At 39.3% G+C, this 23,762-nt stretch overlaps 1 protein-coding gene across 1 annotated transcript in view; it reads left to right on the forward strand.

The window, feature by feature from the left end:
* DACH2 (dachshund family transcription factor 2) overlaps positions 1-23,762 on the forward strand; it is a 745,051-nt gene that overhangs the window by 315,370 nt on the left and 405,919 nt on the right. Inside the window, exon 3 of the mRNA XM_059678534.1 lies at positions 19,409-19,521. Within this exon, the coding sequence (XP_059534517.1) occupies positions 19,409-19,521 (113 nt within the window). The remainder of the gene's footprint in view (positions 1-19,408; positions 19,522-23,762) is intronic.

Genomic DNA, 23,762 nt, shown 5'->3' on the forward strand with positions numbered 1-23,762 from the left:
GTCTTTTTCATGCCTTTTGACTTAGAAGGCCACAAGATTCTCTCAGCCTATTAGTATGGCCTAAATGGAAAGAGTGCTGGCCCTGCTCTAGCCTGACCATGGATGTTGATTGCTGTCTAGTTCTGAATGGCAGTGAAACCCTTATGACTGAATGTGAGAAAACAGTATAACAAAGTTACAGGAAGATAGAGCTGTGACATTTTGCATACATGGAACAAGGCTTTAGAAAATTATAAAAGGTATAAGAGAGTGAAAAAAAATTTTATGGATTACTTTTGATTTGTAATTGCTTCTAAATTATAAGTTTTCCTTTCTGGGTCAACTTTTAAAACTCAGAAATAGTTAATGAAGTCCTACTAAAAGCTCAATATGGTTTTTTAGTATCATTGATGTATGCAAGTAAATATAAAGATGCAGGCATCCTCCATATAGAAATATAAAACATTCATTAAATTGTAAATCTGATATTTACTTAAGAATATCAGACTGCTATGTAAGATATGACATATTTTTATGTATAAATAAACTTCTATATTTCAGTTATAACTATCATTGTAATAAAAGTAGTTTCAATGAAATAAGTGGAATTCTTATCAAAGTTAGAAATATGATAAACTATTTCATTAATACCTAAATCTATCCAGGAAAATAAAAGTGAGTGATGACAATATTGGAATATGGCTGAAAAATGATACTGCAAATATATTTGCATCACAGGTAGTTCATTTACAATAATATAATGCCCAGTTACTGTTGCTCAGTGGTTGAGCATCATGAACTGGTTCGATTCCTGGTAAGGTCACATGTCCATGTTGTGGGCTCAATTCCAAGTAGAGGGTGTGCAAGAGGCAGCTGATCAATGATTCTCTCTCATTATTGATGTTCTATCTCTCTCTCCCTCTTCCTTCCTCTCTGAAAACAATAAAAATATATTTTAAAAATAGTATTAATAGCTAAGTTCTTGACATAGGCTTAGTATTAGCATGTTCATGTTTTGGAAATGCTTTTTATTTCTGCACATCACATTATCTGTATTTTCCAATGTGGGAATAAGCATACTGTAAATCATTTCTCAGAATTGTCCTTGCTTAGGAAACTGGAAGTTACTTAGCAGTCATCTTTGACTTCATGTTTTACTTTAGATTTTTAATTTATGTTTTATAGTTATGAATTGCCATAAATTTTAATGAATTGTAACAAATTATAGAAATGGCCTAAACAAGTTTATTAATATGCAAATATTTTCCTTTAGCACTTGTATGTTTAATTTTTGCATGCCTGTTGAATAGCATTTTTCTTACAACTATATGATCTCACACGCTGAAATATTTAAATCAATTAATTCTTGTTTTTGTCACTCCAAATCTAGTCAGTTTTTATTTATATACTAGAGGCCCAATGCATGAAATTCATGCACGGGGAGGGGAGGAGGGGGTCCCTCAGGTTGGCCTGCGCCCACTCACAATCTGCCGGCTTGTTCCTTACTGCCCACCTGCTTGCTCCTTACTGCCGACCTGCTCACTCCTTACCTCTTGGCTTGCCGCTCCTTAGCACTGCCGTGGAGGTAGGAGAGACTCCCACTACCTTGGCTGCACTCACCTGCCTGTGAGCCCAACTCAGCGGGAGTGCACTGACCACCAGGGCGCAGCTCGTGCATTGAGCGTCTTCCCCCTGGTGGTCAGTGCGCTTCATAGCGACTGGTTGTTTGGGTCATCCCGCTCATTCTGCTGTAACGGTCACTGGGTTTTTATATATATAGACTAGAGGCTCAGCACACAAAAATTTGTGCACTTGGTAGGGTCCCTCAGGCCGGCCTGTGCCCTCTCACAGTCTGGGACCCATCGGGGAATGACCACCTGCTGGCTTAGGCCTGTTCCCCGGGGGATTGGGCCTAAGCTAGCAGTCAGACATCCCTCTGGCATCCCGGGAGCCCTCGGGGGATGTCCACATGCCAGTGGGGAGCAGGTCTAGCTGCAGTCGGACATTGTTAGTGCTGCTGAGGAGGCGGGAGTAGCTCCCACCACCACCACTGTACTGGCAGCTGTCAGCCTGGCTGTGGCTGAGCAGAGCTATGGGAGCACACTGACCACCGGGGGCAGCTCCTACATTGAGCATCTGCCCCCTGGTGGTCAGTGTATGTTATAGTGACCAGTGATTCCCAGTCGCTCTGCTGTTAGGGTCAATTTGCATATTATCCTTTTATTATATAGGATAGAGGCCTGGTGCATGGGTGGGGGCCGGCTGGCTTGCCCTGAAGGGTGTCCCGGATCAGGGTGGGTGTCCCGCTGGGGTGCCTGGCAAGCCTGGGTGAGGGGATGAGGGCTGTTTTCAGACTGGCCACACCCCCTTCAGGGTAGGGGTCCCTGCTGGGGTGCCTGGCCAGCCTGGGTGAGGGGCTCATGGCTGTTTGCAGGTTGGCCACAGCCTCTTCAGTGTGGAGGTCCATGCTGGGTTGCCTGGCCAGTCTGGGTTAGGGGCTGATGGCTGTTTGCAGGCTGGTCAAGCCCCCCAGCCACCCAAGCTCCCAGTGGAGGCTGGCTGAAAGCAGGTATCTGGGATTTATTTAGTTTCTATAATTGAAACTTTGTTTCCTTTTGCAGAGGCCACAGCCAGCCAGAGCAGGCAGGAAGCTTGTATTCCTCCATCGCTGGGGCAACCAAGCCTCCTGCTTGCTCCAGCTCCGTGGATGCTGGCCGCCATCTTGGTTGGGCTAATTTGCATATAGTCACTCTGATTGGCTGGTGAGCGTGACTTGGGCATAGCGAAGTTACAGTCAATTAGCATCTTTGTCTTTTATTAGTGTAGATTACTTTTAAATATTTGTTTTTGGGTATTGAGTCTGATAACTTACTTGCTTTGTATTTCTTTTTCTTTTTTTAAAAAATATATTTTATAGACTTTTTACAGAGAGGAAGGGAAAGGGATAGAGAATTAGAAACATAAATGAGAGAGAAACATCGATCAGCTGCCTCCTGCACACCCCCTACTGCGTATTTGCCAGCAACCAAGGTACATGCCCTTCACAAGAATTGAACCTGGGACCTTTCAGTCCACAGGTTGACGCTCTATCCACTGAGCCAAACTGGTTAGGGCTGTATTGCCGGGGTCCAACCCCAGCGGGTCCAGGGGTCCCCAAAGGCGTGGACGGAGTCGGCGAAGAAGGAACGATACAGAGATAGCGTTCAGTTGATCATCATAGCCGGGTTCGCTTGTCAGGGTCTCCAGCCAGGTTCTGTACAGGTACTCCAGTCAGGTTCAGTGTCCAGGTTCCAGTCAGGTTCTCCTGCCAATCTCTGTAGTCAGGTTCAGTCCAGGATCCCTTGCCATGTTCTCCCGCTAGGCTCTGTCTCTAGGTTCCGAGGCCAGTCCCTCTCCAGGATCCTCCAGCATGCTCTCTCCAGTGAAGTTCTTCTGTCTCTAGAGAATGTTCTGTGTAGGTTCTGTGCCTAGGCTCTGTCTCTCTTGGTCCTGTCTTCCAAGCCCTGTGTCCTTAGTTCTGTGTTCTGAGTTCTGTGTGTTTCTGTCTTGTTACAACTGTATTTATACCAGTTGATTCAATCCTATCAATCTCTATTACAAAGGTTAGGGCGTTTCTTATCTCCATTCCAGGGAGAAAAGATTATGTAGTTTAAGCATGATTGTTCGTAGTTAAAGGGATTAATTACCCGCCTGGCACTTAGTTGAGGGGTTTTATTCCCTCCCTAACTTCAGGGGAAAATCCCTACCTGGGGATTCAACCTTTCTCGGAGAGGTGACCTTGGTTAAAACACAGCGCCAAGAAGGTGAGCAAACATATTAAGAGCCGTATGCCATATATGCCAGGTCCCTTGAAACAGCAAGGATGGACCGGCTCCCGGCACTGTATTTCTTTAATAATATATACTTAGAGAGCTTTAAAATTTGGTCAACATTTTAAATGTTTGCATCATATAAAAATCTTATCTAGAAGTTTTATGCATCATTGTGTGATAGGCTATTTATTTATTTTGAAATATCCAACTTAAATTATAAAAAACTATTTCAAATTTGAAATAGTTCATTATAACTAAGTTAAGGGCATTGTTGATCAGAATATTATTGGTTTAGTATGCTGTCCATTGTGGATAGTTAATATATAAATGTGCCGTGCTCAGCACAGCCAGGGGTGGGCAGTGAATTATTAAAGAAGATAGACAAGAGAATAAATCTGCGGCTAGATGGGACACTGTTCTAGGATGGAAAGACAGTGCCACAGCCTGCAAGCTGAGTCTTTATTTTATAGCCAGATTCCACAAGGCAAGTAAGGGCATGGTCAAGATGTGTACAATGTTCTCACGAGTTTCAAATCTACTCAATTACATGCACCTGAACTCTATCAAGCTTTTTTTTGCTAGCACTTGCTGCACCTCCTGCAGCTTATATGACTTAGCCACCTGGGACCACTGGTTCGGACCATAATGTCAAGCTTACAACTATAGCCTTTGGCTATAATTGTGCTGGGAGGGCTTTGCCCTCCAAGCTGGGACTTACACGTGGCTTCTCCATGAGAGGACTGTGCCCTCTCTTTAGTCTGAGGCTTGAACCTGTCCAAATGCTGGAGCCACTCTCCACATATTAAAAAAAAAAAGATAATTCTTAATAATGTAGTAAGATCAAATGAGGAAACTGAGACTTCTAAGGGGTGGGAGTTGATATTAAATTCAAAATAAGGCTGGAAGTGGGATTACTGGGTCAAATGGGAGTTCCATTTTTAATTTTGGGGGGAAACTCCATACTTTCTTTCACACAGTGGCTGCACCAGTCTGCATTCCCACCAGCAGTGCACAAGGGTTCCTTTTTCTCCGCATCTTCGCCAGCACTTGTTGTTTGTTGATTTGTTGATGATAGCCATTCTGACAGGTGTGAGATGGTACCTCATTATCGTTTTGATTTGCATCTCTTGGATGATTAATGACTTTGAGCATTTTTTCATATGTCTTTTGGCCTTCTGTATGTCCTCTTTCAAAAATTGTCTATTTAGGTCCTTTGACCATTTTTTTATTGCATTGCTTATCTTTTGTTAAATTGTATGAGTTTCCTGTAAATCTTGGAGATTAAACCCTTATCGGAGGTAACATTTGCAAATATTTTCTCCCATGCAGTGGGCTTTCTTGTTTTGTTGATGGTTTCTTTTGCTGTGCAGAAACATTTTATTTTGATGTAATCCCATTTGTTTATTTTCTCCTTAGTTTCCATTGCTTTAGGAGTTGTATCAGTAGAGATATTGCTATGACGAATTTCTGCTATTTGCTGTCTATAGCTTCTTCTAAGATTTTTATGGTTTCCCATCTTACATTTAAGACCTTTATCCATTTTGAGTTTATTTTTGTGTATGGTGTAAGTTGGTGGTCCAGTTTCATTTTTTTGCATGTATTTGTCCAATTTTCCCAACACCATTTATTGAAGAGACTGTCTTGACTCCATTGTATGCTCTAGTCTCCTTAGTCAAATATTAATGAGCATAATGGTTTGGGTAGATTTCTGGGTTCTCTGTCCTCTTCCATTCATCAATGTGTCTGTTATTGTGCCAGTACCAGGATGTTTTGAGAACAGTGGCTTTGTAATATAGCTTGAGATCTGGTATTGAGATCCCAAGAAATCAGAAACACCAATCAGAAAGGATATATGCACCCCTATGTTCATAGCAGCACAGTTTACAATAGCTTAAATGTGGAAACAGCCTAAGTGCCCATCAGCAGATGAGTGGATTAAAAAAAACTGTGGTACATCTACCCAATGGAATACTACACTGCTGTAAAAAAGAAGGAACTCCTACTATTCGAAACAGCATGGATGGACCTGGAGAGCATTATGCTAAGCGAAATTAGCTAGTCAGCGAAAGATAAATATCACATGATCTCACTCATTTATGGAATATAATAAACAACATAAACTGATGAAAAAAAATAGAGTGAGAGGAAAAAGTATTTTAGAATATAATAGAAGCAATACTGTTATTAGCAGATTTTTAATATTTCCTATTATTTTTGTGATATTATACTATATTTGTACATTTTGGGTTATATTATAATATTTTTCTTGAAATATTAATGTTTATTGCATGTAAATGTGTAATTATTTTGTATCTACAATGTGGTAATAGATTTTGTATATTATGAAAATTATACATATAAGTAAATTCCACATAAGCCATCCTTACTGTTATTTCCTCCCATTAAAAGGGAAAATTGAAGTTACGATGGTATTATCATAAAGTTTCTATAATATCAAATATAAAGACTAGAAGAAGTCATTCAAGCTAACATTTTCAGTGTGTACAAATATAGAGGAACTAGACGCTCAATGCATGGATTCATGCATGGTTGGGGTCCCTCAGCCTGGCCTGCACCCTCTTGCAATCCAGGACCCCTCGGGGGGATGTCGGACTGCCTTCGGCCTGAGGGATGTAGCATTGCCAAAGCAGCAGGAGGCCAGGGAGCAGTCCCAACTGGGGCAGGGAACAGCTCCACTGCTGCTTATCCCGGCCCCACTGTGCCTGCCACCACCACTGTTGTCTCCCAGTAGTGCTGCCACGGAGGCAGGAGAGGATTCCGCCACCACAGCTGCACTTCTCAGCCATGAGACGGGCTTTTGGCTGAGTGGCGCTCCCTCTGTGGGAGCGCATTGACCACCAGGGTGCAGCTCCCGCATTGAGTGTCTGCCCCCTGGTGGTCAGTGCGCATCAGAGCGACTAGTTGACCGGTTGTTCTGGTTTTCCAGTCATTCTGGTCTTTCGGTAGTAACAGTCGCTTAGGCTTTTATATATATAGATGGAGTCCAGAGGGTTTAGGTGACTTGCCCAAGACCCTAGAGATAATAATGTCAGTTCCACATCTGTTGTAATGCTTTCATGCCTCTAATGATGCTCTTTTTCTTTACTATTAAATATTTAGAAAAGGAGTTTTCCATGTTTTGGAACACATATATGTTTCCAATACTTAAGATTTGTTAATATCAGAAACTTTACAATGTCTTTATTCATGCTTTAAAAAATATTTATTGATTGATTTTAGTGAGAGAGAAACATCAAATTTTGTTGTTTCACTTATTTCTTCATTCATTGGTTGACTCTTGTATGTGCCCTGACGGGATCGAACACACAACCTTGGAATATCAGAACAAGGCTCTAACCAACTGAGTTACCAGCCAGGGCCTTCATGATTTTTCATTGCAGACATAATGATTTTATTTTAATTATATAAGCAGTTAAAATGGCAGGGTCAAATGAAGAATTATATGATTTAGAAATCATGCCCACAATGCTTTCTTTTCAGACAGTTGTGTGCTGGTAAATGATTAACTGTCTGGGCCTTAGGCTGGGAGTGGATCTCTGATCTGTAGATTTTGCTGATTTCCATAGTGTAAACACTCCCACCATGGTCTATTTCAAGCCGCCAACCTGAGATCCTCAATGTGAAGTTAGGAATTGACACACACAGTTCCTGCTTAGAAGCTGGTACAAGTTCGTTCGAGCACATCACTGCTTTCAGATCCCAAATTATAGACTAGGGATCCAATTCAGGATATTTTTATCTCACTTGGGTCCTGATTTTCATTTTATGTTCTTGTACACACACTCATACCTACAATTGACTCCTGAATTTCATGTTTTTGTATGTATTCTCTTTAAACCCATATCCTTTTGTACATATATTAAAAGTACTACTTGGAGTTATGGATGTTGCTCATAGGAGCATGTAAACCTTAACATTAACCAGTACATTTCAGGAGAAAAATAAAAGGAATTTTCTGACAAGATGTGTAAAATTTGGGTAAAATCCCCTGCCTTTAACTTTGACTTGAGGTCCTAAATAATATGACATACTTCCTTTAGGGACATCCTTTAGCCATATATCACACTCCTACTCACTCCTTCAAGGAATAAAGTTGTAGCAAAACAATGCCATTTAAAGTAGAAATCTTGAAAAATAAACTATAAACTTCCAGTGTAATGTTTTAGAGGACGGAAACATCTTGTATTTATTGAAATTTTTTCTGGAACACAACTTAGACTTTCTGCAATCTTCCTAGTCAGAGGTGATTAACAACTGATTTTAGAGCACCAACAATTGTACAATGTTAATGTTTAATTAGCAAAAGGGAAGCACCTGTAGTGTGGAGGAAGAGACTCCAAGATTAGATTATACACATTCAGGTTGTAACAAAAGACAAATTAAATGAACATACTATTTATCTTCAGGGAAAATATAGTTGCTAAATTGTTAGATAGCCCCAACTCCTGGGAAGTACAAGCAGTAAGTAATCTTTTGCATGCAAATTTCATTGCTGGCTTTTAACCAATGAATTCCAATGGGGAATGTGTGAGTTTTCCTGTCCTTTCAGCACAAAGGCAGGCTTGTTTGTGCTTGGGACGATTAGACAGATCTAGCCCACCTTCAGTTTAATATGTCATGCTTTGCACTTGGCATGTTAGCTCTTACCTCCTCCCCCAAATGATTTGCCCCTTACCATCAACAATTTCTGTCCTTCATCAGCCTTCCTGTGTTCAACTGGAGGAGATTATTCAAAATTCTTTTTAACACCTTTGCTTCTACTTTCACATTTATAATTATCATTTTACTAAAGTATAAAAAGACTTAATATGATTATTCTTGGCAGGGTGCCTAAGGTGAAACCCTATTGTATTTAATGTATAAATTATGTGTGCATTTGGGAAAATGGGTTTGAAAAATGCTCGTATATCCACATAATTTAAAGTAAACTGTCAGAGAGTTTGTACTCTTTAGAGGCTAATATTCATTGAAAAGCATCTCATAATATGTTTTATCTGAAGGGTAAATGAATAGTTTAAGTTAAATGCAACCAGTAACTTTCTGGAAGACAGGAAGAGAAAGGATACAATAGCCTCTCAGCAAGGGCTTAGGAAAATACAAAACCCCTTCCTTCCTCAGTTACTTTGAAGCTTAATGATTAATTTTCCTGTGATTTAATGTAAATTGAGAATTAAATAGAAACTGTGTTACCTTGCAGATCTCGCTTCCCCATTTTTCACGCTAAACTTGTGGATAGCTTTCCTAACCAAGTGCATTTCAATTAGAATCAATCCTTTCATTAAATAAGAAACTAAAGGAAAATATTTTTCAGTTTTTTATCTTTCTAATTTTCAAAAAAAAGGTTTCATTTCTAAAGTTAGATTTCAAAAATATTCAGTGTGCTTCCTTCCTGCTGCACTAATTGATAACCCTATCACCTGTTAATTTTGGTATTTTAAACAAATTCTGGGAGACTTCAGGGGAAAATCAATATATTTGGGTCTTATTTCTACCTCTAAAATGCGAAAGGAATCTCACAAAAATGCACCTTATGAAGTATCCTGGCAAAATGTTCAAAATAATTATCTTAACCCTCCCTCCCTTTTCCCCTTTTCTTTTTCCCTCTCTCTCCCTTCCTTCCTTCCTTCATGTTTTGTTTGTACCAAGAACTATGTTAGTCACAACAAATAAGATATATGGTCCCTGCCATCAAGAAACTGAGAGTCTAGAGCTAGACATATAGCTATATTCTATTTACATTTAATTTTTGCAATAGGAAGAATAGGGCAAACTGCTTCCTTTACCATGGTGCTGAGATGGATTTCATTTACATTTTTACAATACCTGAAAAGATGAAAGTGCTGTACACATGTAGAAAATGCCTTTTTGCTCTGAAGCTGGAAGGAGGGTTAGAATAGGGTCATCCCCAATTCTATCATGAGGTTGATTTTTCATTGCTCTCAGTACACTCCACTGATGGGGTTAAATTGCCAAAAGTGTTTAAGAACTTCAAATCCTCTGACATTTTGACCTCGCTAAATATTATTTTATCTCAAAAAGGAGATATGCAAATTACATTGACTTTATTTTTACCATTAAAGAAAATATATGTTATAGTTATGGGGGAATGTGCCATTGGTTTAGGAAAATACTCTTTTTTTATAGGAAGAGTTTATTCACATTGGGTGAGGGGAAGATAGAGGGAAATAGGAAAGTAATCTTTGCCAGATGTTGGATTTATTGTTTGTTTACTTAAATACAGTAAAGTAGAAGGATGTTTTTGATGAATTGAATGCTGGAAGTAATAGTGTTTTTTATTTAGAACAGCTAAAAATGGGAAATAAAAAAGCTTTAGGGACACCTCTGTAAAGAAACATTATCAAAGAAATTGTATGGCACAACACACCATTACTATACAAATTGAAAATCTATTTAAAATTGGAAAATTCTGCTCAAAGATGCTTACACATTGGTTGTTTCTTTCTCCTTCTTGTACATTACTTTATTATGGAGGATTTTAGAAAGATGAGTTTACAATTTCTCATAATTCCTTGAATCTAATAACGTTGGTACTCATTTAGCAGATGATGAAACTGAAGCATAGAGAGGTTGAGTTTCACATCACAAATGAAATCAATGATACAAATAAATTCAGAGCTTCTGAGTTCACAGTCCCTTGCTGGACTTTTGAATTGTGTGGCCTTGTGGAAACCATAATTTAAGAAGAAAAATAACTTTTTAGAAAAGCATGCTAATAATGTATCAATGCTCCAGTGCAAGCATGTCAAACTAGCAGCCTGTAGGCCATATGTGGCCCACAATGAATATTTTTTGTGGCCCAGCCAATTTAAGGATATATAAGAAACATCTTAATAAAATTTTGTAACAATTTTTTACAATATCCTGTTTTACATCCTAATATATAAAAACCATGGGTCATAACAACCAGTAACGACCAAGGCTCAACCAACTGGAAGTCAGCCCCAGCACTGACTGCTGAGGGGGCTGTGAATCAGGGCCAGAGAGTGGCCTGAAGAGAGAAGCAGGGACTGATCCGTTGCCTTTGTGGCAGCTTTTGATCAGCACTTGCCTCTCTCTTTCTCTCCCAGTCTGGCCAGCAGCTGTGCCTCTATTTCTCTCTAAGCCTCCACTGGGGCTGCTAATCAGCCCCGCCTTTCTGATCAGGCCCCGGTGATAGGCCCAGAGATGCTGATTGGCATAGAAACTGACCAATCAGAATCAAATTGGCTGGCAGAGGAGAGCAGTTGGGGGTGAGATCAGGCCTGCAGGAGAGGGCAGTTGGGGGCGAGATCAGGCCTGCAGGGGAGGGCAGCTGGGGGTGAGATCAGGCCAGCAGGGGAGGGCAGCTGGGGACGAGATCAGGCAGGCAGAGGCAGTTGAGGGTGAGATCAGGCTGGCAGGGGAGGGCAGTTGTGGGCGATCATGCAGGCAGGCAGAGTGGTTAGGGGCAATCAGGCAGGTAGACAGAGGCAGTTAGGGGATATCAGGCAGGCAGGCAGGTGAGTGGTTAGGAGCCAGCAGTCCCAAATTGCAAGAGAGATGTCCGACTGCCAGTTTAGGCCCAACCCCCAACTTCCCCATCCCCACCAGCCTGATCACCCCCAATGCCCCCCCCCAGCCTGAGCACCCACAACTGTCCTCCCCTCTTGGCTCCTAACCATCTTTACCTCGGCCCTGACACCATGGCTTTGTCCAGAAGAATGTCCAGAAGGTCTCCTGGAAGGTCTCCCAGTCTAATTAGTGTATTACCCTTTTATTAGTATAGATAGAGGCCTAGTGAATGGGTGGGGGCTAGCTGATTTTCCCTGAAGAGTGTCCTGGATCAGGGTGGAGGTTCCCTTGGGGGTCGGGCAGCCTGGGCAAGGGGTCTGTGGTAGTTTGCAAGCTGGCCACGCCCCCATTGGGGTGGGGGTCTCCACTGGGGATGGTGCTGGCCTGGGTGAGGGGCTGGGGCAGTTTGCAGGCCAGCCAAGCCCCCATAAGGTGAGGGTCCCCACTGGGGGCCGTGGCTAGCTGAGTGAGGGTCTGAGGGCTGTTTTCAGACTGGCCACACCCCCTTCAGGGTGAGAGTCCCTGCTGGGGTGCCTGGTCAGCCTGGGTGAGGGGCTGAGGGCTGTTTACAGGCCCCTTCCTCAGCAGCTGGCCCAAACAACCCAAGCCTCCTGTGCTCAGGTCGGCTCCATGCCGGCCATCTACAGGCCCCTCCTTCAGCGGCTGACCAGGGCAGGCAGGAAGTTTGGGTTGCCCCTGGCGACCCAAGCCTCTAGCACACTCTGACCTGCTCTGTGGCTGCCACCCACAGGCCCCTCCTTTGGTGGCCGGCCCAGGCAGGCGGAAAGCTTGGCTTCCTCCATTGCTGGGGGTGACCCAAGCCTCCCCCTGCTTTGCTGGCTCTGTGGCCGCCGCCATCTTTGTCCCACTAATTTGCATACTCCTGTTTGGCTGGTGGGTGTCACAAAGTGATGGTCAATTTACATATTTCTCTTTTATTAGTGTAGATGAGTTGCTGCTATTTATCCATGTAGAGCAGAACTTTAAAAAAAAAAAGGTCATAAATCAGCGTGGAAACTATCTTCTGTATATCTTTTTTTTAAATTTATATTTCATTGTTGACTGTATTACACAAATCCCCAATTAAACCCCCCTTTGCACCTCCACCCAGACCTTCATATCACTAATTGAATGTATGCTCTCAGACTGTATCCCTAAACATAGAGGTTAATAGTGATTGACTTCCTAAATTTCTTGCTTAACTTCTAAGCTCTCTTGAGTTGTGATATTAATACCCTGCTCCTGCATTTTCTGATTAACATTCAAACTTGAAATTTTAACTATAGAGATCACCATGAGACTATACACAGACTGACAATTATCAATGGGACTTCATTTGCCATACATGAAAAACAATATTTAAGCTTGTCGTAACAAGCTCCCTAATGCTAGTACTAAAATGCCCTTTGTGCTAAAGAAAGCTTTTGCTATGATACAAAGCAAAAGGCAGTGACCTTACAGAAAAATAGCAGCAGTTTCAGCAGGTTATACTGAAGCCTTCCTAAGGCAGTGAAAATTAGCAAGATGTTTCCCCAGGAACCCTAATACCTTAAAGATATTTCATAAAGAAAATGGTCTAGGGTCAAATATTATGCATAGCAGATAGTGAATTGACTTACCTAGCTGGAGTAGAAGACTCATTTAAGAAATAATTGGAGAAAAGGGGAGAAATATATTAAGGCAGATATCTAGACTAAGGCATTTAGATTTTATTTTATAATATGCAGTCAGGAAATATTGAATGTTCTAGACTCAGTAAAAGATTATATAATGAAAGAGATGTTTCTTCAAAATTCATAGCACAGTTTATATAGAATGAATTGGAACAATGAAGCCACCTGTTTAAAATAACTTGGACATGAAGTGATGAGGGCCTGAATTATGTTGCTATACATTAGAATAGATAAAGATGGAAATTTACAATGTATATCGCACTGGAACAAAAATATTAAAGATTGAAGATGAAAGGAGAGAATGAGGGAGAATCAAAATTATCCTTAAGTTTATAGTTTTGGTAACTGAAAGCATGCCTTTATCGCTAGCAAAGCAAGAGAAGGGAGGTATGGAGAGTGGGATTTGGAGAGGCATATGTAGGATATATCCAAAAGAATGGATAACTTCTTATCCATTCCCTTAATATTAGAAGTTTTACATAGTGATATACTCTTTGAATTAAAGAATGCTGTTATTTTAAAACATGTCTGACATTGATATGATACACCTTAGAATGACAAATATTTATTTAATTTGATGTATTGTAAGATTTACAAGGTGTATTAATTCCACTGATGCTAATTTGAATTACACAAGCAGAACAAAAAGAGGCTGCTAAGAATCCCAGTCATTCATCAGCATGTCTTTTATATAATCTTTGTTAATTATACTAAGAATTGTATTAGAATTCAATTTATGACAAAGAGAGATCTTGTTTAAAGGCCCTGACATGAGCCTAGAGCACATTTAATTTAAATAGGGAGCAGAGTCAAGTAAATGAAGTATAAAATAGCTTCACAGTTATACTTTCCATCAAGTGAGTAGTCAACCTTTAAATTGTTTATTATATCAGATTTCTTTTTATATTGAAGGAAAAACAGAAATTCAGTGTTAGCAAGGAAATTAAACATGACAATTTAAAATAATAGCTCTACTATTTTTATATATGATAAAATACACATTAAGAAAATACTAAAATTATCAGTTAGCATGTTACTGCAAAGTTTCAATTTTCCAAAGAGATGCAACTCTGTTAAATATGTGTTCACTAGATGATAATAAATAAAATAAAACTAATAGAATAAGAATATTAAAAACCAAAATAAAAGCTATAAATAATTCAATTCATTACAATTATAATATTAATGCATAAATCTGAATTGTTCTACATGATCCTTGACATTGTAATATGTGAATCATTAATAAGTAGAGAATTTCCTTCATCCTCTGAACACCCTATGTTAAAGGTACTTTCCTTATCTTCCCTGGTTGTAAGTGAATGCTGGTGTTGGTACTTTTAATATATCCAAATTTAAGTTTTGGATGTGCATATAGGGACTAAAGTATGGAGTAAATAGTAATGGAATATAAATGACCTTGTCTCCAGTGCATTTTTTGTTCCTTGTATTGATAGCTACTAGAGACATGATGAACCACATTTTAAGTTCCCATGAACCAAGAGCTGATTGACGCCCAGTTTAACATAAGCACCATTTTATGAGAGTTACCATAGTGACAAGGTTCCAGTTATCAGCTTGAACAATTTCATATATGATTAATGTTAATTGCCCATTTTGCATGGATGACTTCTGGCTTGCTGAATTGGTTGCTACTGGCTTTGATCTGGTTGGGAATACAATCCAGTGCAATAGTTAGAAAAGTGATCAGTTTGCCAACACTGAGAGAAGATGAATTCAGGCTGCTGTGAGGTCAGAGTTTGTTTCTCTTCATAAACACTAAAAGGTCAAGTAGAGTTTAACTACCATTGGCATCCTTGAAATGTTGTAATAAATGCCAGACCTAAGAGGTTATTATTAATCCATGATGCAACTAAAAGACTTTCTATTCTTTCAAAACGATTCATTTAATTTAACAGCACATTTAAAGAGTAGCATTTTTACAGTCAAGTAAACAATTCCTTCAAAGTGAGTGTTATTTGTTGTTTTCATGGCTTCTAATGTAATCCAAAAAATGACACATTCAGGGACCATTCCAATGGATTTTAAATATCAGTGATAGCTCTGAAAAGTAAACCCCAGGTCATTATTAACAGCCCACTTCAGGAATCCAACTGCAGTGGTCTTTACAAGTTGTTGTTAATACCCGCTTTAACTGCCACTCTATCTTCACCAATTTATTTAGTTTGTCCTAGAATGTTACAAGTGTTTCTTTAAAGAATTTTAAGCCAACCTTTCATTAAAGAGGATGACATGACTTGTGATTCCTCACTAAATCATGTGTGACCATATGTTTTATATTAACTATCTTGAAGGCTCATGACATCATTAATGAATTTACTAACAAAATATTTTTCTTTGAAACAACAAAATCACTCACCTAAGTTACTCCTTGATTCATATATAAATGACTGATGACATGAAATAAAATTTCAACATTGAAATGTCATAATCTTAATGAGCAAAATATCAGCTATTACAACTTCAAATAAATATATCATAGAATGTATCATACCCTGTTGACAACAGAAGACCTACTGAATTTCCCTCTTAGGGAACTGCCAACTCTACAAAGTGTATAAATGGCAAGGTAGCACTTTATAATTCACTTCAACTGCCGAAATATGAAATGCTGTGGATATACTATATTTCAAGTTGGATTATTCTTTAATCTCTGGAAGCTCAGCTATTATTTCATTTCTTCTAAAGAAGTTTGCAGAAAGAAGGGTAAAATACATACCAAGGTAAATTTGGTTAAAAGATAATCTGGACTCAGAGAAAATAATGATTCTTTATGTTACACACAATATTGATTCGATAAAGCTGAATGTCTCAAAGATTTAGCTGAATTATTTAATTAAAATTTTGCTATTTCATGGGATTGTTTTTCTTGTACTTTAGCAACGTTTGTTTGTGGTGTTATGGGTGATACATCCACTGAGCCATTTGGGTGGCAAATTTTAAAAAGAGGCCTATTTTACTTTACAGAGTACAAATAACCTTGTAATTAAACTGAAAACAAATAATTGCCAACAAGCAATTACCATTTAATTAAAGAGTAATTACATGGCTATTTATACTCTATAAAATAAAGCATTACTGAAATCAGTAATGCAATCAATATTTTAGCAGAAACAGGATGCTGCAATGATGGAGCTTTCAACCCATGCTAATTAAATTGTCATCTAAAAAGCAGTTTTCTGGTTAAATCACCACATGTTTATTTGTCTTGATTAATATGTAAATATATGCCTAATGTTAATAGAGCTCTTAAAGATCAGAAGTATTGCAGGATTATCTATCCAGAAGATTTTTACCAACATTCTATGGAGCTCTATAGTCTTTCATCATTCTGTCAGGCTTGTGTTCTTTGAAAGGAAATGCAAGAATTTTAGTGCTAGGAATATCTTACTACAGAGGATCATTAGGTCTAAAAGTAAAAATGAAACCATCTTACATTAGTATGGAACTCTTTCACAAACTTGATTCTAATTAACTTATTCTAGGGGCCCAAGTCTTCTTGTAAAAATGAAGGCATCCGAATGTGAATTTTGCTCACCGATAAATCTAAACAAGTTTGGAAGTGGATATCACATAATCATACTCACTAAAGAGTTAATCATAAATTTTAAAGAACAGGTCAAACACAAATCTTTATCACTAGACCATAAGCTCCTCAAAGGCAGAAGCTGTTCTACGTCCTTACAATATATCAAACAATAGACCAAAACCCTTAACCTTGTCAAGCTTACATTTTAACCTTTGTGACTCTCATACCTAGTTCTAACACCAGATTCATACTGAATGGGCACCTAGTACATACTCCTTTACTGGATGATTGAATTAGTAATATTGTCACCGTATATGTATAACTCCAGAGATTTTCAGTCCTTAAGCAGGTGTTGAAGTTTGTAGAACCTCTCACACATGAGATAGTAGCATCTACCCTTTAACCTTGTATATAGTCAGATTTGAACGAATCATATTTTGAAGGTTCTATAATGGCTGTAGAATCCAAGACTTAAAAGCAGTTATTTGATGGACTATATAATGCAACTAGCTTGAGATTCATGTGGTCACGGAGAGTAGAACAATGTAAGGAATATTTGGAAGTTGTAGCAACAATGAGATAATATTTCCTGTCATTATTAATGAACTGATTTAATTAAGCATTTACTGAATCCTACTGTGTGCGAGACACTATGAACATTGCTTAGGATTCAGTGACAAAACCAGAAATATGTGCTGCCTCCATGGGACTTACATTCTAGTTGGGAAGGTTCACAATCATACCAACATAAAAAGGTTATACACTAAAAAGAATGTTAGGATGGAGAATAAGGTTTACGGCATATGCAGTAAATACAATGAAGCCATTTGTGATCTAAGCTATGGATTTTCCAATATAGATCTGATGGTGGGAAGTTTGACCAATTCTTTCAAATATTGATATGTAAGATAGAACCACCAGACTAAGAGGCCTCCAATGCCTCCCAAGCCTGTCAGCTTAATGGAAAAGAGCTGTCAAACAGTGAGATGGACCAAGAAATTTGGACGAGAATGATTTAAACCATATAGCTTTCAAAGTGTACTGTCAATGGCTGGCTCATAATATGGAAGTAGAGGGAGAACCAGGCTGCTTACTTCTGGATATAGCCCATCTGAAAGTGATCATGACCATGAAGACAGCACTGAAATGTTTACAATGGAAAATTACAAAGAGAAATCAGGTGGACTTGAATAAAGTTAGTAGGCTCGATCTGACAAGTAGAAAGACCCAAAGAAGCACTTAAAAAGTACAGATTTGGTGAAGATTATTTAAAAAGCTAACATGCCTTCTTCGAATGACTGGATGTTCCCTGATTAATATTTTTCAGTGATTTTGGAACTTTAGGGCACTTGTAGTAAATAGCATATTTCTCTCATGACTGGCCTTTAAAATAGTTAGGGAGCCATCAAACAGAGCAAGGGCAAACAAGATAACAACACTGAATTAAATAAAATAAATTATGGCCCAGAATCAAGTAGAAAGAGGGAGAGGAGAGTCAGTTTATAAAATTGGAACATTAAATGAGAAAAACAGACTCTTTTGTGCTAGACTGATATACAGTATTGATGCACAATGAAAGAAAATAACACCAGCAGTATATGAAAAATGAACTGGGTAATGGTACCTCTGTGTAAGGTTGCTAGAAGTTGTCTTCATTTAACATCAGAGGTTCTCTTACATTGATGGAGAGCTTTGCTACTGCAAAATTGATAGAGTAAGATTCAACTTAAATTTCTTTATGAACCAAAAGTCATTTCTGGAAGTGTTCTCTATCTGAACCTCATACATTTTTGTGACTTGGGTTTTTTAATGTAGTATTTTTTGCAGTGTTTTATCAAAAGACCTCTTATTCAATTTTGCAAACTGCATTTCTACTAAAAAGCAACAGCAATATATTAGGCAACATTCAAAAGTAATATTTGAAATATATTGGGTGACTTGAAAATGACTTGATGCTATAAAGAGACTTAGTACCTCTTCATTGTAGTGACAGCTTCCAAATGATGTATTCAGTATACTGACTGTATTAGGGTCCAAGATGAAGGTCAGGTACTGATTTCCTATTTCATTATTTTATGGATTAACATTTGCTACTGCAATTCCTGAACTGTTCACACTAGGGTGAAGAATGTGCAAGTGGACTAGGTTAGGTTAATGTTATAAGTTTAGCCTCAACTCATCAGTTAAAATCACCAATCAACTTGTGAAAGAAGACAGCCTAGATTGCAAAGGTGGTAGCTTTTTCTAGTACAGCCACTCCAAGAGAGTGCACTGCTAGTTATACAGCCTGGTTTTAAAAAGTTGGAAAAAAATCCTACTGAGAGTGGGGGTTTTTTGTTCCTTGTGTGCTCTGGCAATTGTGGAAATGCTAATAAACATCAGTTCTTACTCTGTATCTCTCAACTCTTTACCCCTTACCTCTGGCATGCTGGACAGAGACTTAATCACTCACAGTCCATACAATTTTAACTCTGTGAGTTACTATCTCAGATCTCAGTAGCATGTATTAATATCAGGATCAAGTGTAGCTTTAACAGCAGGGAGTAAGTGGGTTTCTCATAACAGGTAAACTGTATTGCAAAGTGCTAGCTTATAAATGGATTCTAAAATAGAAATTGATCTTTTATAGTTATATTGTTTGCCATATGTTGGGAAATTTAGTGAGAAGGAAAATACTGGTCTTTTAGTAATCAATGAACATAGTCTTTAATATAAAATTCTATCAATCTTGCCAATTAAGATTTAGGAGGCAAATGTAGTAAGCAATTGTATTTGCAAAAAGTGTACATTTTTAACCTGATCTTTGTTGTTCTGTTTTTCAACAGTTCAAGGCCTGGCAGGCCTCCTAAACGTTCCTTGGGAGTGTTGCAGGACAATACGCGCCTTCTGCCACATTCAGTTCCAGGCCTCTTATCACCAGGACTTATCACTCCCACAGGTAATAAAATCCATCCCATGATCTGCCTTGTCTCTTTATGCTGCTCAGCATTTGAAATAAACTAATATTGATTTAACCGCTTTGTCCTTCAGAGCTTTTCAAGATTTACTAGAGGTTATGTTATTGAATTTTTTGAGTGTTCATGTAAACAGTTTTGTTACTCTAGTGACTCAAATCAAATGGATATGACTTAAAAAACTAATTATTTTCTTGCAGAAAAATCACTTTTAAAACTTTATTTTGTGTATGTATGTATGTATGTATGTATGGTTATGTGTGTTGGGAAAAGGGTTTAGGGGAGGTACACTGGCCAAACTAGCATTGTCTCAAATCCTTCTAGGATTTGATGCAGTACACGTGCTTACCTATATGTTTCAGTAAAATTTTTTGTTTGCTTGTTTTTCAAGGGTTCTGAGCATCTGTAAATCTTGTGCAAGATATTACTCCAGGTTAAAAAGTCGAAAGAAGATGCACTTCTGGCATAGAAACCTTATGATTAGAAAAAAAGAAAGTGCAAGTTGTCATTGTCTTAAATCATAATTCAGTGTTTTTCATTGAACACTGATAAACAGTGCTCCCATAAAAATATCTCATAAATTAGCATTGAACTTTTTTGATTTTCTAAATAATCACCTAAATGTATACAAAACACTTAAGCTTAATATTTATTTAATTAAAACTTTAAAATCATTAGAGTTATGTGGTAGAAACTGAATTTAATAACAATGAGATCTTTATAAATTAAATGATACAAATATTTACAAAGCACTTACTGTATTTTGGGTGTTAGGTCCTAGATAATGCACAATTATGAGTAACATTCTTTGTCATAATAGAATTAGGGAGAAGGACATTTAAACTAATAATTTCTTTAAAGTGTGGTAGGGACTATAATGCAAGTATATACAAGGTACTATAAGATCACAGAAAAGGGAGCAACTAAATCAATTTGGTAAATTGGGTAATACTCAGAGGGATAGGAACTTTGGATCTATATCTTATAGAATGAGTTTTAGACAAGTGGAGAATCATGGGGGAAACATTCTAAGCAGAGAGAATATAGACAGATATAAATTGATGAGAAATAGCTTGGTGTGCTAGGGGAAATGACAATTAATTTGAAGATACAGGAGCAGAGATTTGAGGTTAGAGACTCATAGGTGATATGGTTAGAATAGAAGGGGTTGGAAAAGACAACTTGTGAAGTTAGCCTTTTATTTATTATGTTTAGCCTTCTAAGATTTTTCCTATAGACCACTGGTTTCTAAAGTGTCTTTCAAGGACTTTCCTTACTGGCTGACATGAAATTGGTGAAGTACTTTTTTTTCAGGTTCCCCATTTCTGCCTCAATTAAAAATTTACATATTCTAATTCATATACGATTTCCTTTAAATAAATAAAAAAGTTGCTCTAAGTAAAAGGAACCACTGCTAAAGTAAATGAGTAAATATTCTAAAAACAGTATAGAGCAGCGGTTCTCAACCTGTGGGTCGCGACCCCTTTGGCGGTCGAAGGACTCTTTCACAGGGGTCGCCTAAGACCATCCTGCATATCAGATATTTACATTATGATTCATAACAGTAACAACATTACAGTTATGAAGTAGCAATGAAAATAATTTTATGGTTGGGTCACAACATGAGGAACTGTATTTAAAGGGCCAGAAGGTTGAGAACCACTGGTATAGAGGGTTAATTGCAATGAAGGCAATAATGGGAAGAGGATCAGTTGCTATAGTTAAAGGCAGAAATACTGAAGACCTGAACTAAAGATAATTCAATTTAGTGGAAAAACGTTTCAGGTTGGTTTAGTAATTAGTATTAATTACATCACACTTGATGCTTGATAAAAATATAGGGTGAGAAGATGAAATATAGGATGATTCATGTCTAGCCTGGGTGGAAAGCTGGATAATGGTGACGTTAGCTAAGATAGAGAATTTAGGAAGAGACTCAGGCAATGGGGGTTAGATAATGACTTTTTTATTCTTTAAGTACTTATAAACAAAGTCTAATACAAGAAGAAAGTGTATATAAGTAATACAGAGGAAATAATGTGCCAAGAATGTATCTTGGTGTTCAATAACTGATCATCTATTTCTTGAAAGAGCCTAGAAATAGTAGCCTGCAAATAATCATATCTGTGTCCAGATTTTGAGGGAGTACATACATGAAAGAAAAAAAGAATTTAAAAATTGCCTTGAAGCTAATATATTATTGAGTAACTTTAGTACCCTATCTATTGAGGAAAATCTGTTAAGTTATATTGAGTTCCTATTATGTACCAGGCATGGGTGCTAAGTGTTTTATGTGTATTTTATGGAATCTCATAATAGCCTTGTGAATAGTATCTTTATTATTCAAGTAAAAATTTATGGCTCAGAGAATTTAATTGTTTATGATCACAAAACAGTTGAGTGGCAGAACTGAGTCTCAAACCCAGGTCTTTTAACTACAGAGCCAATACTATTTTGTCATCATCATGATATCTTACAGAGCATGTAAAAATCCAGTGTGAGGCTTTCATCTCTCCTTACTTTACTTGGCCATACATGCTTCAGATAGTGGAGCCTTCTTCCTTAGATTATAGCTTTCCTTCCTACAATTTGGATTTACCAAAAAGAGACCCATTGAAACAAAACTCTTTAATTTTTTTTAATGTATTTTATTGATTTTTTACAGAGAGGAAGGGAGAGAGATAGAGAGTTAGAAACATCGATGAGAGAGAAACATCGATCAGCTGCCTCCTGCACATCTCCTACTGGGGATATGCCCGCAACCCAGGTACATGCCCTTGACCGGAATCGAACCTGGGACCTTTCTGTCCACAGACCGACACTCTATCCACTGAGCCAAACCAGTTTCGGCAAAACTCTTTAATTTTTAAATTATGCTTGCACCCAGAATCTACACATATAAAGAGTTAATATGCTAATTTGTCCATGATGGTGTCTTCATAAGGACCTATATGCATATTGATGTGCGCGCAGCAAGGGGTGGGCGGCCGGAGCCAAATTCCCGGGGTTCTCAGGAAAGCATCTGACAGGAGCCTGGACTCCGAAGAAGAAAGAGGAAACAGCCATGGGGAGCTCTTCCAATCCCCCTGCATAGACACTCTACCCCAGTCCCCGCACCTCCAGGGGGATGGATGAACACCCTACCCCAACTCCCATACCCCCGGGGGACGGGAGGCTGACAGGATGGGGAGAAGAGCCAGCTCGAGGGTAGCTGCAGCCCACACCTCAAACTCCCGATCTCTTCCCCCACCACCCCCGCCTGGGTGCCCACAGCAATAGCACGCCAGCAACCAACCATCAGCACTCCTGAGGCACCTGGGGCCTGCGGCCCTCAGCTGCCAGGCCCCCTCCACTGGGGTCAGGCATGCCTCTCCTCCCTACAACTCCAGACCTGGGTGGAGTCAGGCCTGAGTGGCCCCCCAGTGTCAGACCACCCCACCCCCCACCCGCCCAGCCCCAGCAGCAGCGCTGTCTCTGCAGAGGAAGCTCGCTGAACCTCACTGGGGGCATGGCTAAACCAGCCCTCCTAGCCTGCCTGGATCTACCCTGGCCCGACCCCCACCCCACTTGAGGAGATTGGAGCCCCCCCCCCCAGCAGGTGCAGCTGTGAAACAGCCACATACAATTTAAAGAATGGTGCCAAGCAGGAAGGTTTGACAGTTACTCCCCCTTCAGCCTCGCTGCCCCCCTAGTGCCCCCCTAACTCCTTGCCCCCCACCAGCACCTCCAGGGATGACCACCGCTACAGAGCTTCTGGCCAGAGCCTGCCCCTCTGAGACCTGTGGAACCCTCTGCAAAGCTTCCATAACTACCGTCCCAGGAAACAGTCATGCCCTCCTCCCCTAATCAGCACCTGCTATCTGCGAGGGTGCTTGTGGGCAGTTGGGGGTGATCAGACTGGTAGGCAGAGTGGTTAGGGGTGATCAGGCAGGCAGGCAGGCAGGTGAGTGGTTAGGAGCCAGCGGTCCAGGATTGTGAGAGGGATGTCCGACTGCCAGTTTAGGCCTGATCCCGGCAGTCATACATCTTCCTGAGGAGTCCCAGATTGGGGAGGGTGCAGGCCAGGCTGAGGGACACCCCCTTGTGTTAGAATTTTGTGCACCGGGCCACTAGTCTATATAATAAAAGCCTAAGCAACCATTACAGTGGAATGACCAGAACAACCAGTCACTATGACGTGCACTGACCACCAGGGGCAGATGCTCAATGCAGGAGCTGCCCCCTG

This window comes from Myotis daubentonii, chromosome X (assembly GCF_963259705.1).
Source record: "Myotis daubentonii chromosome X, mMyoDau2.1, whole genome shotgun sequence".
Lineage (NCBI taxonomy): Eukaryota > Metazoa > Chordata > Mammalia > Chiroptera > Vespertilionidae > Myotis > Myotis daubentonii.